This window comes from Nyctibius grandis, chromosome 1, assembly GCF_013368605.1.
Source record: "Nyctibius grandis isolate bNycGra1 chromosome 1, bNycGra1.pri, whole genome shotgun sequence".
NCBI lineage: Eukaryota > Metazoa > Chordata > Aves > Nyctibiiformes > Nyctibiidae > Nyctibius > Nyctibius grandis.
Window position 1 is genome coordinate 61,917,363 of NC_090658.1, and position 15,646 is coordinate 61,933,008.

Consider the following 15,646-nt stretch of genomic DNA (forward strand, 5'->3'; position numbering starts at 1 on the left):
ATAATTCACATGCACAGCACAGAAGTTTAAGATCACACCAAGTATAAAGACACTTGCCCTCTGCTCATCTTCAAAAAGTCTTTGCAACAATTGTGGTGGGCCGTAAGTTTGTATTTCAATGAAACCAAAATGAAGGCAAGATCTGAAGAACAGTATTTCAGGAAAACCAAGACAATGGCTATCTGCAACATGGAGCATTTTTCTAAGTATCTGCTGTTTTGTTTGCTATGCTACTCAGACTGAGTACTTTCAGCAAAGATGATTTCAATGGCAACAGTAAGGGTCATCGACTACTGCAACATTTGTTGCAACAGATTTTATTTGCTAAGAAATGTAAAACTCAGGTTAGGTAATGGGGATGTCTAGCTACACAACAACTTCTCAGACACCTCTGTTTACAAAAGGTTATTTTACATCTTTCATAATAGTCCCCAAACAATAAATAACCAACCAAGAAAAGAACTAAGGAGTGGACATACAAAACTGTGCTGTATCAAGGCACTATATTTAACCATCAGTATAAGGGAGACAAGATATAAATGGATATGTTGCTTTGTAAACTGAAATAATTTAATACAAGAATCTAATCAGATCAAATCTGTAGGATTCTGCCGATTTGTTGAATACATTCAACAAATACATATATAAAACTTTGTCCAGTGATAGCTTCTAAGAAAAATATTTTTATAATTTTAATACATTTCTACTGCAATGAATCTTTGCAACAGTTGCCATGTCACTCAAGACAGAATAGCCATCACTAATACATTGTTTCATGTATAACATCATTTCAGAAAGAATGACAAGTTACTTGTTACAGTAACATCTGAATAACCCCCTTCGTGCATGACTGGCAAAGCCATGAGTTAGCAGTTCCCTTCTCAATACAAACAAAAACTTAAGGATGTTTCCGCAATAAGTTCCTCAGTTTCATCAAGACAGCTGCAGTCCTTGAACGTTTTGTTTCAGATTGAGCAACTCTTTTTCTTGCCTTGTTTTCTCCAATTTGAAGGCGAGCTTATTGGCTTTCTTCTCCATTCTGCGTTCCTGTGCATATGAATAATCACGAATTTACAAAATAGTCATAACATGCAAAAAGAAACCATTCTAATTAACAGTTCTAGATCACGAAAACAGCAGCAATCTGGACAATAATATTATTTATGGCACTAATTATTAGTAGTCAAGTTAATACGTGTACCACCAGGATTATCATCTTTAATTAGCTAAAGCTTCTAATAGGCTGGCAATGTCTGCTCCTACATAAAACAACTAGTATATCATTGTGGCCAATTAGATTTTCCACATTTCTTTCAGAGACTTTTCACTTTGTGAAAAGTTATATATGTAATAGTGGCCACAATAACAGACCAAAATTTCCACGTAGGAAATTAGGATGACAAAATTGTGAGGTTCACTTTCTTTCCAGTAGAACTTTTTTTAAAGAAGCAGTAATTACTGCTTTGAGACCAGCAAGTTTTTCCCATTAATTTCCAGACACAAGAACAAATGAGCCTTAAAAAAAAGTTTGTAAGACAGAATTCAGATAATATAACACGTTTTTGCAGGGTTTTCTTTAAAATAAGGTGTACCTTTCTCTCCTCTTTTATTGCCTGTTTTCTAGCTTTGCGATCCCCTTTGCTCTCATCTTTGGAACGGGGCTGTGTTGATGCTCTTAGCAGGTCACTGTCATTAATCATTTGCATGCGTTCAATCTGCTTAGCAGTAAGACCTTTCTGAGGCAAGATATGTAGAGGAATTCCAGTCTTCTGGGAAACTTTTATTGGTTTGGGCTAAAATAGAGAGCACATATGTATTAATGGTCCCTAGCTTTCTCTCCAAGAAGTGTACATCGCACTGCCTTATCAGCATAAAACCATGAGATTCAGATTTAACAGTAATAAACATGTAAGTTTCCTCAGACTATTTTCTTCCCTCAGAAAAACGCACATTAATCCCAAAGTAAGAAATCAAACACACCTGTAAGCAGAATCTAGCCTCCCAGAACAAGAAAAAGGTTCTCCCTTTTATTTAAATATTACTGAAAAAAAAAGAACTTAAGTAGGCACTTAATATTGCTTTATAAGCTTTCAAGAAAAAGGTTTCCTTTCAAACTCTCACACATCTGGAACATCAAGCTGTGCTCTAATGATGGGAAATGTCTGGAAGGCCAAAGAACTAGAATAAATTTTTTCAAACTGTAGAAGGGAAATAGAAGCCTATTTTCAAGAAAAAAAAACCTTAATATGTGGTTGTGAGACACAGATTACACAAAGGTATCACAGGTAACAAAGTTCCTTGCTCTCTATGCTTCTGCCTAGCCATTACAGAGATTTTGAACTTACTCAATTTTCCTTCTAATAGAAAAAAAAAAAATCCAAACCCTTCTTCAGTGAAGAAGTAATACCAGAGGCTAACACTCTCGCCAACCCTCTTTTCTGCTCCCTCCTTCTTTTAAAAACAGATATCCATTAAGAAAACATCACTTTTGTCTCAAGTTTTCCCAGGCCAGGTTGTTCTACAGAATAAGTTTAATGATTTTACCTTTGATGGCTCCTTAATAAGTGTTGGGTGATTATATAAGTTTGAATATGTACCTAGTTCACAAAGAAGAAAAAAGTAGTGAAGAAAGGCTTGCAAATAGAAATTAGGTAAATGTACTATGAATTACACTTTACATCTTTGAAGATATAAAATTGCAAGAATTAAGTTATCCACACAAAAGCAGTAGTTTTATCCAGCAAAAATTCCTGCTGTTGTGCTCCAGAAGCATAAACCCATTTTACCTAAAGCACTGTTAGGAAAGTTCTGAGATCACCTAATATTTACTTTGAAATCCTAGGAACAAACAAGCGAACTCCAAAATACTTACTCAAAATGGATTCACAATCCCACTTTTCTTTTGGTTCCTCAATAACTACAGCTACTATTTCTTCCTTTTCTTCCTCACTTTCTTCATTCACAGGAGAGTCTAAATCTTCACAGGGTTCAAGAGCATCCAATTTCACACAACTTTGAAGAAGTCCAGAAAGGAAAAAAAGAGGTTTATCTTTTCTTAAAAATGTGTAATTATGTAAACCCAGTCTCCCCTCAGCAAAACCCTAAACCAAAGCAAGGTATTTGCAATGAAACTTGTAGCAAAAGTAAGTTTCCTTAAGTAAGCATCCCCAAAATAAACTAAAACATAAGGACAAGAGACACAGCTGAAAAAATAAGTATTTCTGCATTTCAAAAGTACGTGGCACACAAGATTTGTGACTGGAGAGCAGGAAGAGAAGAGGATATACTTTTTAGTCTGTAGCAAGGCAGCTCTAGAGGTGACTATGTTATTCTGCCACTAATCAGCCATCTTTCACTACAAGGGACACATTACCGTATCTTTCAATCGGGAAACAGAAGACCAATGTGAGAACATATAGTCATTTAACTTTGGGATAATATCACCTGCTTTAAGACAAAGTGAACATACTGTGGAAACGCAGTCTTGTATTGACACGGGGTTGCTTTATAAGCACTAATTTTTACAGTGCTCCAAACAGTGGTACCCATGCAACAGTTGCCTGCGAGTTTATTATCATGTAACTAGGTATACAGTGGAATCAGCTGCATACAAGAATACACTTGGCTACACAGTCTGTTAAAAACAAAAGTAAAAGGAGAAAGGTAAGTTACACTAAAATGGGAAAGGAAGAATGCCTCTAAATTACACTAAATTCAACACAATTATACAAAAGGAGCATAATCTCACATAAACCAACAAAATGCCTCCACTTAATTTTATCATAAGTGAAGACTGACATTCAGTGACATTAAAAAAAATGTGTAATACTCATATGTAGCTGCTTTTATTGTGGGATGTAATCTTTTGAGTACATGAACTGGAAACAACATACCCAAACTTTCAATATAATCACCAGATTACCTAACTATTTATGTGAAGCAGTACTTCTGGGAATACATACTTCTTTGCTTTCTCTTTGTAGTAATCATTCAGGACTTCCTGCAACCGAGCATTGTCCGTGTTAATATAGCCTTCTAACTCCATATTATCCAAGGCTCCAATTTCATCTTCATCAAATTGTTCAAAAAACTAAAATAAAGAGGCAGGTATCTGTAATTAGATCGCACTTGCTCTGCAACTTCTTGAAAGCTTAAAGAAGATCTCCACATTTCTATTTGCCCCTTTTTCCTCTCGCCTCTCACTTGCTGAACAACTGCCAAACATCTGCAGTAGGATTTCCTCCTTACTGTCAGTATTCTTTCAGCATGGGAGTCACAAAGTTATCTTTTAATAATATATAAATCAGCTTCTGGAAAATGTTTCTTGTTCTGATGCATTTTTTTCAATCTGTACATGAAAAAGCCTGTCACTGCTCAGGACAAAAGTTACGCCATATTTGCACTGCTCTGACACCATTTCATGAATGTACACTTGGCAAAGTGGGGAGGAAGTGTCAAAGAAGCGAGTCTTTACCAGGCAGTTGTACGTGATTTGCTGTGTTGAACTGAGCCTCTCAGACTGAAGCATAACACCAACTATGAATGCTCATTATAGTGACTGGAATAATTTTGTTTAACTATATCAGTGTTAGGCCTTTTAATAGCAATTAACACTATAACCATTTAACACAAGCCTCTTAGCACACACAATATTAGATGCAGAATATGTGTGAAGAACAGCCGTTTGATGCTCTGACTACTGAAGGCAGTAAGATTTGCACAGGCCTACAGGACAGCACCTTATGAGATGAATCAGAAGACAAAGAAGCATTAACACCCTTATGTTTAACAGTTACGTTCTTCAGCTGCCTCACCTTCTCAAATCTGTCATCCAACAGGGTTAACTGCTCATTCCTTCTCATTACTGAAGATGTCATAGAATATTCTGTGAAACGACTCCTGGTTTCTTCTTGCATAAAAAGAAATTCTTTTGTCTGTCCATTAACCCCATCGTCTGATAAAGGACCTTCTGAATCATAGTCTTTATCGTTACTGCAGCTATCCTTTTCATCACTATCATCCTCCACATCTTCCCATTCATCTTCATCCTCAGCATCTGATCCCCTGGACAGAAGTATAGAACAGTTTTAGAATAATACATGGACCTTTACACAGCTCTGACCACTGCTGGATTATCTGAAGCAATCTGGCAATAATAGATTTAAATCTTGAGAGGAAAAGATAAAAAGTGATTATTTTCAAGCCAGCAAAAGAAAAACAAGTTTAGCAGTAACAGTGTTGCCAAAGTCAGCATACTACTACTTCTGTCTGAAAGCTGAAAACATTTCTGATAACTGTTGGATCACACATCTGTGCACTGAAAGTGAGGTTATGCTAACATTCAGCTATACATGTCAGAGTGGAAAAAGAAAAATACCAGCTATGTTCTTAAATATTAAAACTACCAAAATTTCTCATTGTTCATAAAACGCTGAGAACGATACCAAAACCTAAATAATATGCAGTGGGGTATTACATAAAGCATTTGTAAAGGTTCTGGAAACATCCATTAGCCTTCATTAATAAGATTACTGATGTATTTTAAATGTGATAGGTGGCAATGTTTTAAATAGTTCAAGAATCCTATTATGCCACGCACTGCATATGTAAACAAATACATATAATCCATGAGCTCAAACTAACAAATGAAACCCATCTCTTGGATCCAACACATGAAAATTTGATTTTTTTAAGCTACCACCCACATAACACAAGGTAATACTTTTTTGCTTTAATGCACCTGAGTATTCAGTTTGAAATCTGAAACCATTCTGGCTTCCTACAACAACAAAACATGAAGTAACAAATAGCAAACAAACAGTTCTACAAAACTATGTACCCTTTCTGTGGCTCATTTGCTTGTAGAACAAAATCATCTTCCAGAATATTTTCTGGATTGTCAAAGTCAAAATCATCATCAAGAGCTGCAACAATATCAGGGTCAAAATCTAGCCGTGGTCCTAGAAAGTTAAAAAAAAACAAAAAACAAGATGAATATGTTTCTCTGACATTACAAAGCTACTTTCTTGGATAAAAATCAATCCAACTGGACTGTTAATTTGCACTAAGGAAAGATTAAACCTAAAAATCACAAAATTCCTCAATAATATTTGTAGATTTGATACAAGCCATGGCAAGTCACCAGCCTCTTGTCAACTTTCCTTATCCAGAAAATAACATTTTTGGAAGCTTAAGACGTCTGGGGAATGTATTTTAATAAATTTTACTTAGAATATTGTAGAAGAAAAGATACCCAGGTTAGAGTACTGTATATCAACCAACCTTAGCTCCCACCCTCTAAAATTCCCTACATTACAAAATATCAGAAAGTGTTTCTCTACTGCAATTAACAGAAGCGTCTTTAGCACCCTTCAGTCAGGACAGAGAGAACTACCACAACTAATTCCTGTTATAAAATGTTAGGATAGCTGCAGAGTGAATGTTCAGTGCAAACATGGATACATAACAAAAGTGTACATACACCCTGTAGTACTGAAATAATACTAATGAAGGAAAGAAGAGAAATTTTGAAGAGAAATTTTGACAGTGAAAATCCAGTTTCAGACTTGGATTCAAACAGATGGAGTAATAAATCAATAGTATTATCTAGTATTCCCCTGTTAATAGTTTATATTTGCTACCCAATAGTAAGAGCTCATGGACTGCCCCTCCCAGCAAAGCTAAAAAGCTGTATTTGTGAATCACAGAAATAGGACTCAAATTGAAATATAGGTCTCTTATACATCACTATGTCTGCTGTTGAGCCTTTTCTAAACCAAAACTAATATGACACTGTAATTGAAGCCATAATTACCATCTAGTACCTAGATGGCAACTCATATTACAGCAAGGTAAAAGATTTAGTGATACCTGAAACAGGAGCAGCTTTATTTAACAAGCCCACATCCTCTTCAAACTCTGTGGCAAATACTGAGGAAGGTAACTTAATAGATGGAGCCTTAGAAAAAGAAACAAAAACACATCATCACCATACACTTGTTCTCAGTTTCTCGTTTGAGTTCACATTAACAAAAATGTGCAGATAATCATGTGACCAAAAGAAACTCTGTGAGTGCTACTTAAATATTAAGACAAGTGCTACTTTATTGGTGGCAAATTTTCAAAGTTATGCAATGAAAGCGAAGTAAAGTGTTGGCAGCATTAATTCTCATGTCAATACTCTCCAGGTATAGAGACAGTATTTTTGCATCTCTGAAGCTCTTTGGAGAATGGTTGTACAGCAGGCACAATGAAACTCGTGATTTTTTTTTTTTGTTTTGCAGAACAGTAACACATTTGAAATTACCCCTTTATTGAAAGCCTTATTAAAAGCTTACTAACACACATATTTAAAATAGCTTTGAATCTTATGTAGTATCACCAAACTGTACCTGAAGGTATTTCTGACTAAGAACATTGGTTTCGACTAAAATTACAGTATTTGGTTAAACCAAACTCCCTCAATTAAAAGTGACTGACTGGCAATTGCATACTTCATTGCTTGAAATTACTTATTGATTTTCCATTTCAACATGATCTAGCATCATGGAACTCCATAAGTTACGCCAGCAGTTGAAAAGTTTGTTTTTATTCCCTCTGGGTTCTATTACATTCCTCTTTAAAAACACAGTGTATATTCGTAAGTCCCAGAGCATTCAGAAGTTCTAAAAAATCTTAAAAACAAATGCCAACCCCAGAAAAACATGACTTGTTCAAACAAGTACCTTTGTAAGCCATCTCTGTCAAGAAAAGCTTGTCATGGGTACACAGTGTTTTAACACTGTGCTAGCAAAGTATTGTTCATCAATAAACTCTGGCTTGCCAACTTTTGTTTTTACTTGTATGAAAGTCTGATTGTGGGTCAAAAGGATCTATACATATATAGATCACAGTCACGGTAACACTTGTTGACTACGGTTAATGTGTTTACAGGATGCTAAACTCCAAAGTACTGCATAAGATTATTATTAGCAAAAATACTACTTACTGGAATTCGCTGAATTTCATCCTCTATGTGCCCCTCACTTGTGACAACAATTCTGCTTTGCTGTCCACGCACAGAAGGAACAAGCTCAGAGGGACCAGAGGCTTCTTTTAGATGCTGCAAATAGTCATAGTCATCATCAAAGAAGACTCCATACTTCCGCTGCTCTTCCCTCCTTTGCTCCTCATGTCCCTTGGAATTGTAAAAAGAAATACATTTAGTTACTTAAGTCCATTTAAAACTTATTAGCAAAAAGAAACAAAACTCATCCATCGAGAATGCCTAAATTCTAAAGTCCTCGTAGTCCTCTCTCCTTAATGCACAGCCAATTAGAACGTTGTAACCATCTGGTTCAGTGTTGGGTAGCTGTCTGAGCAGGAAAACTTTTTCCATAAGCAGCATAACTAACAAAGCCTGTTTTTCAGGGTGGGTCTGGCAATCTTTCTTCTTTTCAATACGTTTGTATCCCTAATGCCAATTAGTCAGCCTTCAACCCATCAGGTAGTAACTCACAACTATCACATTCCCTACAACATCCCCTTATTTTTAATAAGCTGGACTAAAAACTACCTTCTCTCAGGCTATGTTTTTGAACTGTACGATGGCATAACCACTTTTCTCCCCTGCAGCATTTCTTATCTGAATGAACCTCAAAATTAAAAGCGAGTATTTACTTTCTGTGTAGGCAGCAGAACTCTCTGGGGTGCAGTATCATCAGCAGCAAGTGGATCCCTCTGACTTCTGTGCACTAAGTGAAACGTTACCGCTTTCTTCTTGTCTATGAAGGGTTTCTTTTTCTTGTGAGGCTGCAAAAGGACATTTGGTTAATCATTAATAGAAAATGGAATATTAAATGCACCTAAAACTTATCTTTTGCCTGGAGCATGCTACTGTATTCCTTTTAAGGCAATATCTTATAAACATATACATAGACACAAAGCAAGAAGAGACTAGTGGTAGCTTAACTCTTCTCACCACATGCACAACAGCCACTTCATATGTTCTAATAGCACATGCAGCTGTATTCAGCTGCAAAATGGCAATACATCAGTACAATAAATATTTGATTATAGTATATACACATCAACATATAATCCTAAAAAGGAATTTTAAGTTACTACTTTCTAAACACTGGGTCAAATCTGAAACAAACTTCATTCAAGAAGCACAGGAAACTGACATACGGTAATTCATCCAGACACACCTAGCTGCTTGAAAATTGTTTAGACAGCCGTTCCTACACCAGTAATTCAGTATCAACCATAAAAACTGCACCATTACACAGACATAGCTCTAAGATGGAAAATACATCTACATTCAGGATCAATAAAAATCTCTAGCATTCTTAACTGGGTGAAAGCCTTTCCTACAAGTTAGCGTATCTGACTTGGGGAAAGAATTTTATCAAAATTTCTGGCTTTACTTACATTCCAAAACGTGTTAACAGCAGATATATGCAACTTAGCAACTGCTCTACGGATCTAATCTATCTTCTTTACCTGGTAACTTTAAGTATACAGCATCACACCCTATGTCATATCCAGGTCAGAGCGTATCACCTGCCACCATATGTTTTGAGTTAAAAACCTCAAACTGCCCTTTAAAACCTTATTCTTGGAGCAACCATAAAAGGAACGACAGTAAGTTTTTTGGAAGCAGGAGACGTGCTCCCCCTACGAACAAACTTGCTGTGACGGACGGTACGCGCGAAGTGCCGGTAACGCAGCGGGGCCGCACGGAGCCGAGCAGGAGCGCCGCCCCCGTCCCTCGCCGTGGCCGCAGGACGCCACGTTCGGCCGGGACGTGCCTCGGTCGCTCCCGCCCGGGCGGCCCAGGCCGCTCCTCAGGGAGGTTTCGCCTGCCTCCTCCCCGGCCCGCCTCCCGCTCCCCGCCGCGGGCCCGGGGCTTGGCGGAGCAGGCCCCACGAGCCGGGCCGGGCTGGGGAAGGCTCCCGGGCAGCCCAGCCAGCAACGCGGTCAACGCGCCGTTTCTCCCCTCCAAACCGCGCTACGGGAACGGCCCGATTTCAGCCCCGACGCTGGGGGAGAACGGACGGACACGACGGTTAACGAGCTGCACGCGGCGGCCCTGACCCCCCCTCCTCACCATGGCGCGAGGGCGGGCTGGGCAGCGCGCGCTGCCCGCCGGCGAGGGGAGCCGTTACCGGCACCCCTGGGCCTGCTGGCTCTCACGCGGGCCAGGCGTCAGCACCGCCGAGCTGCGGCCTCCATCTTGGGATAAACCAGTGATCAACGGGGGCACGACGATAGGCTGCCACTCTAGACACTTTTGTCTTTTTTCCTCAGTAACAACAACAACGAGAGTTTTCTCAGACTTAAATAGTATTTTAATAAAGGAGAGGCTCGGTGAACGCAAGCAGGGTACTTCCTCCCACCCTTCACAGGCATATTTTTCCACTTCTCCCCCCCAATTTAGTGGAGAATGGTTCTGCTCGCCAATGCGCCACAAGGGCAGAACGCCTTGCAGCGGGCCAAAGGGCAATGCGCGTGCGCAGTGATCGGGCTGTCGCTCGCAGGACGGCGGGGGCGGGGCTCGCTGTCAGAGAGGCGTGGCTTAGGGCTCGGGGCTCCGCCCCCTGCCCCTGCTGCCAGGGGCACCCGTTAGGGGCGGGGCGGGCGCCGGAGGTGTCTGGCGGGCGGGGGGGAGCGCTCCGCCGTCCCCTCAGCGGCGGGAGCGCCGTGTCCGGGCGGTGGTGCGACCCCGTCCCCCGGGCAGGCTCCGGGCGCCACGCGGTGCCCGCAGGGCCGCTCCGGGCTGCGTGCGGGGTGAGGGGAGGGAGGAAGCGCCTTCAGCCGCCGTCATGCAGTGCTGGCGGCGCGGGTCCCGGGTGGGTGGTGGGGAGGTGGGACGGAGCCCAGCCCGGGGAGCGGAGTGGCGGAGGTGCGAGGCGCTGGGAAGAGAAAAGCGTGTCTGACAGTTTGCAGCCACCAGCGACCTCCACTCACGTTTCCGCCTCTGCCGCCGTCGCGGTTCCTCCGGCGCGCCGGCCCGTGGCGGAGCCGCCGCCTGCCCCGGCCGCGCAGCGCGGCTCCCTGAGGCGGCCGCTCCTTGCAGCGGTACGGAACCGTCCCCAGGCCCTGCACGAACAGAAAATCCCCAGCGCGCCCCACGACGGCAAGGCTCACTGCGGGGCGCCTCTCCGGTGCACGGGAAGGAATCACAGAACCGTCTTGGTGGGAAAGGACCTTTAAGATCATCAGGTCCAACCGTTAACCCAGCACTGCCAAGGCCACCACTAAACCATGTCCCTAAGCACCACATCTACTCCTCTTTTAAATATCTCCAGGGATGGTGACTCAACCATTTCCCTGGGCAGCCTGTTTTAGTGCCTGACAACTCTTTCGGTGAAGAAATTTTTCCTGATATCCAATCTAAACCTCCCCTGGCACAACTTGAGGCCGTTTCCTCTCGTCCTATCATTTGTTTTTTGTGAGAAGAGACTGACACCTGCCTCGCTACAACCTCCTTTCAGATAGTTGTGGAGGGCAATAAAGTCTCCCCTCAGTCTCCTTTTTTCCAAACTCAACAACCCCAGTTCCCTCAGCCACTCCTCATAAGACTTGTTCTCCAGGAGGTTCACCAGCTTCGTTGCCCTTCTCTGGACTCTCTGCAGCACCTCAATGTCTTTCTTGTAGTGAGGGGCCCAGAACTGAACACTGTTCGAGGTGCTGAGGAAATGAGAAGGTTACATGACAGACATTAGTCATTTCACTTACCACACCAAGTGCTCAGGTGCTACAATAAAATACAATAAACTTTTATAAAGAACCTGTGCGAGGAAACACAGCAGTACTCGCCTTCTGGCCCAGCAGAAAGGGCCTCCTCAACTGGCTGTGCCACAGGGGTCTCTGATACACACCTTTGCAGTCTGGCTCCACGCAAGCTCATATCCAGGCTGAATTTGGAGCCTCGGGTGTAAATAATATGTATTCATATTATCAGTGTTTTGCCATATATGAGTTCTTATTTCTTGTGATATGAAATTAGCTGTGTAAGTTACACCTATGCCATGTAGCATGCCTGTGCACAATCACACAGACACACACATACATGCTCCTTGCTAAGAAAAAAAAAAAAGCTTGGTATTTTAGGAATATGTTGTAAAACTGTTTTGATACATTTCAAAAAGTGTAAAACACAGCAGGGAGCAGTTTTTTCCATGTGTATATGGAAAACTAAATAACAACTATGGAAAGGTTGTTACTGAAAATTAAGAAAGAATTATCCACATATTATATGTGTATATGCATGCAGCTAAATATATATATGTATACCTTAAAATATTAGCTTTAATACTATTTGAGTGGATTTCGTTGTTTTTCAGTAGGTGTCACTAAAGTACCAGAAGAGCCCAGATTTTCACTGTTCTGGCTATTTTCTGAAGTCTTGCAGCTTTACCATCAAGTTTCATCACATCACTCTCATGGAAGTGCACAAACTAATCTGATCTGCTCCATCAGTTGAAACGACTCCTGTAATCAGAGGATTCAAATTATCCCTCCAGGTACCTGCACAAAGGCTAGATCTTCCTTTCCTCTTGCTTCCTAGAAGTACACGGCAGAGTATCTTGTTGCCGTCAGCCATCGCAAGGTTGCAGTGCACACCTCGTGAGGCCAGGAAGGTCAGCAACCCCTTGACTGCATGCTGTGAATGGGTTTTTCAGGACTGCACCTAATGGGAGCAACTCCTTTCCCATAGTACGTCTATACTGCAAACCCAGTGACAGGTGGAATAGCAGAGCTAGCTTTTCACAAGGTAAGTTCAAGACTAAGAGCAGAATCACCTAACTGCTTAGCATTTCTCTGTGGGGTAACAAAGTAGATTAGATTACTAATCTGATCCCTACAAGACCGCATGGTGCAAAGTACTTGCACTTAGACTTGGTAACAGGATTACACCTGATGACCCCCTACGCCTGGTGACCCCCCTAACTGATAGTGGCAGTACTGTCCTTCCGCATACCCCAAATCTGGTCTAGAAGTATTGTGTCAGTCTGGAAGTGGGGAAAAAGCAGCTTTTGCTCTCAGCTCTATTGCTAATGATCTGTTTTATATGTGTAACTTAAATTTACCTCTTCAGTATTTTATGTCTCAGGGTTTTCTGTCTTACATTAACTGGATATTGGTTTTAAAATTGGGACATTAGCAATAATAAATATCATATGGCCTCCTTTGTTGATACCTATGGGTGAGTCATCTCATTCCAACCAATGTCTAATCTATCAAAATTTAGTATCACATATATGTGAAATGTGTATGAGAGAGTCTCTCAGATGGAAACTCTGCTTCAGCTTCTAATTTCATCTAAGCCTTACAAGGCCATCCATCCCACTGTACTCTCACATTGTGTTCTCTGCTGAGAGACCTTGCAATTTAAATTCAGCAAAGAGCATCTATAGAGACTGAGGGAAGAAGGGTCAGGTCACTAACCACTTTCTTTATGCTTATGGAAGAAGAATGGTCAGTATCAGAATGGTTTTACTGTTGAGGCAGCTGCTTGAAAAGTAATATATATTGCTGGAAACATGCATTTCTTTGACATAATCAACAACTTGCCTTCCATATGAGGAAATTTACGCTAATAATTTTTCTCTAAGTTCCTGCAAAGCAGAAGTTATTACAAAGTAAGTAAAAGGCAAAAGTCATTGTCAGTCCCTTTGTAACGTTAAAAGATTGGCAGACATACTGCAGACTAGGTTGAACCCTCAGCTGTGCAGATCAGTCTGTCCATGTGCAGTAGGTGGAATTCTGGTGCAAATCTACTGTCAATGAAACTGAAACTAGTGAAAACCACTTCTTGCTGGTAAAAAAAAAAATGGCAAACTGGGAGCATAAATTAGGTCTCTGACCCATTGAGCTACAACACTAACTTTGTATTTTTAAAATAACTATCACCTCTTTGAACAAACCTCTGCATGAATACACATCCCACAAGAGAGCTACCAGGTGTGTTTGAAGGACTCCTGAAATTCAAAGGAAAGTTTCAAGAATGTTCCTTCATCACATTTCCATGCAGCGGGACTTTTAATTCAGTCTCTGGAGGCTGCTTTCCAACAAGTAATAGCTCGCTGAAGTTAACTCCGTTATACAGACCTATGTACTTCCTAGAGATTCAAGAACAAAATATTTTATATAAAGATTTTCTGAACAATTTTATTGAGGTAATTGTCTTCATTTTATATTTATATATATTCACTCATATATATCCATAATTCAAAGAGCTTAACAGTTGTCTAAGGCACTTGGAACTGCGCACAGCAGAGTATCCTACAGTACTGTACAACTAGGCAGCACACATTTTTTTTTGCTTGTCAAATAAAACCACCATAAAACAAGCATAATATATGTAGTGTACAAAAAGGTAATACGTATTCTATTTTCCAGATGACAATATTGGAATATGGTTTTGTGTGTCCATATATATATAAGTATATACTACAGTACAGATAAAACCCCAAAAAGCAGCTATTATTAATTTGTAACAATTCCAGTCATTTACATTTACAGATATCAATACACCTGTGTAGAATGCAGTATCAGATCAGCCACTTCTTTATAGTCACCATATTCAATCACACTAAGTCAAGCTGCCAAAATACAAGTAAATGCATTCATTTTATAATTGTTATGTAAAATACACACTGCATAAGCTGAAAAGTTATTGGTATTGATTCTCACCAGCCTCACATCTTTTGAAAGTCATTAAACATGTGGAAAGTACATTTTAAAATGCCAGCAATTCTAAGCTGATAATGTTTCAGATACATTTTTTATAGTTATCAAGAACTATCCAGCATGATGGGCAGTGGGGAACTGAGTTGAATTTTGTTTGCCTTATTTTACTTGTAAATAGGAACATTTAGTGAAATCCAAGCAAGTTTACTTTGAGTATAATTTGTTTCTGTTTTTAATCAACTTAATAAAAGCAATAAAATCTAAGAACTGGCCCAGTGCTTATTAATAGGTGACACTCTCCATTATGTTCTACAAAATTTTAATTCCAATGAATTCATGTGAAATTTTCATTTCAGGTGACTGTGACACGCTTATAGTATATTCAGCATGTAAGAACCTCCTGGCTTTACTGGACCCTTGTGAGACCCTACTGGAGCTTCACCACCTGCACTGGTGTGGATGGGTTATCAAGCTCTCCCTACTGGAGTCATCGCTCACAGGTGTCCTTGCAGTCTTGATTGGAAGAGGCATGTGCGCAAGGACTCCTACTACTGAGTAGTACCTTGCCCCAGCGTATTGCAGCTCTGCCACAGAAATACATACTCTTGAACGCCCAGTATTTAAGGTACAGTTGGGTCTACAAAGCATGGCATACTAATATTGCCGTGATTTACTGTTTGAGCAATTGTTCCATAAAACGCCAGAAAGGGATGCAAACTTATTAGCTCCTGAGTGTACAGCAATGTGGTCTGCAGCATTCTTGCACCTCTCCTAGATTTCCAGTTAGGCTCTAAATGGAATTCCATTTCTCTTTTAGGGGAAAAAAATAAAAATCTTGAGCTATTTAAATGGTTGCAGGCAATTAGTGTGTGTCATCTCCACACCCTTCCCACCACTACTCACACAGTTAGATGCCCATTCAAACAAACCATTAATATCTTGTTTCAAATCACACCAGCAAAAATAA

At 40.4% G+C, this 15,646-nt stretch overlaps 1 protein-coding gene across 1 annotated transcript; it reads right to left on the reverse strand.

The window, feature by feature from the left end:
- Nucleotides 1-301: 301 nt before the first annotated feature.
- LTV1 (LTV1 ribosome biogenesis factor) lies at nt 302-10,214 on the reverse strand. The gene is made up of 11 exons (XM_068400438.1): nt 10,091-10,214; nt 8,659-8,790; nt 7,988-8,176; nt 6,871-6,958; nt 5,840-5,960; nt 4,815-5,064; nt 3,963-4,090; nt 2,873-3,012; nt 2,545-2,597; nt 1,593-1,793; nt 302-1,047 (listed from the first exon to the last, which is right to left on the reverse strand). The coding sequence occupies exons 1-11, from the start codon at nt 10,091-10,093 to the stop codon at nt 934-936; spliced, it is 1,419 nt and encodes a 472-aa protein (XP_068256539.1). The 5' UTR covers nt 10,094-10,214; the 3' UTR covers nt 302-933.
- Nucleotides 10,215-15,646: the final 5,432 nt, after the last annotated feature.

Coding starts and splice junctions, on each gene's coding strand:
- LTV1 (XM_068400438.1), bottom strand. Junction 8,177..8,658: donor TTCTGCTGCCTACACAGAAA/GTAAATACTCGC, acceptor TACAATTCCAAG/GGACATGAGGAGCAAAGGAG. Junction 1,794..2,544: donor TTATTAAGGAGCCATCAAAG/GTAAAATCATTA, acceptor TCTCTATTTTAG/CCCAAACCAATAAAAGTTTC.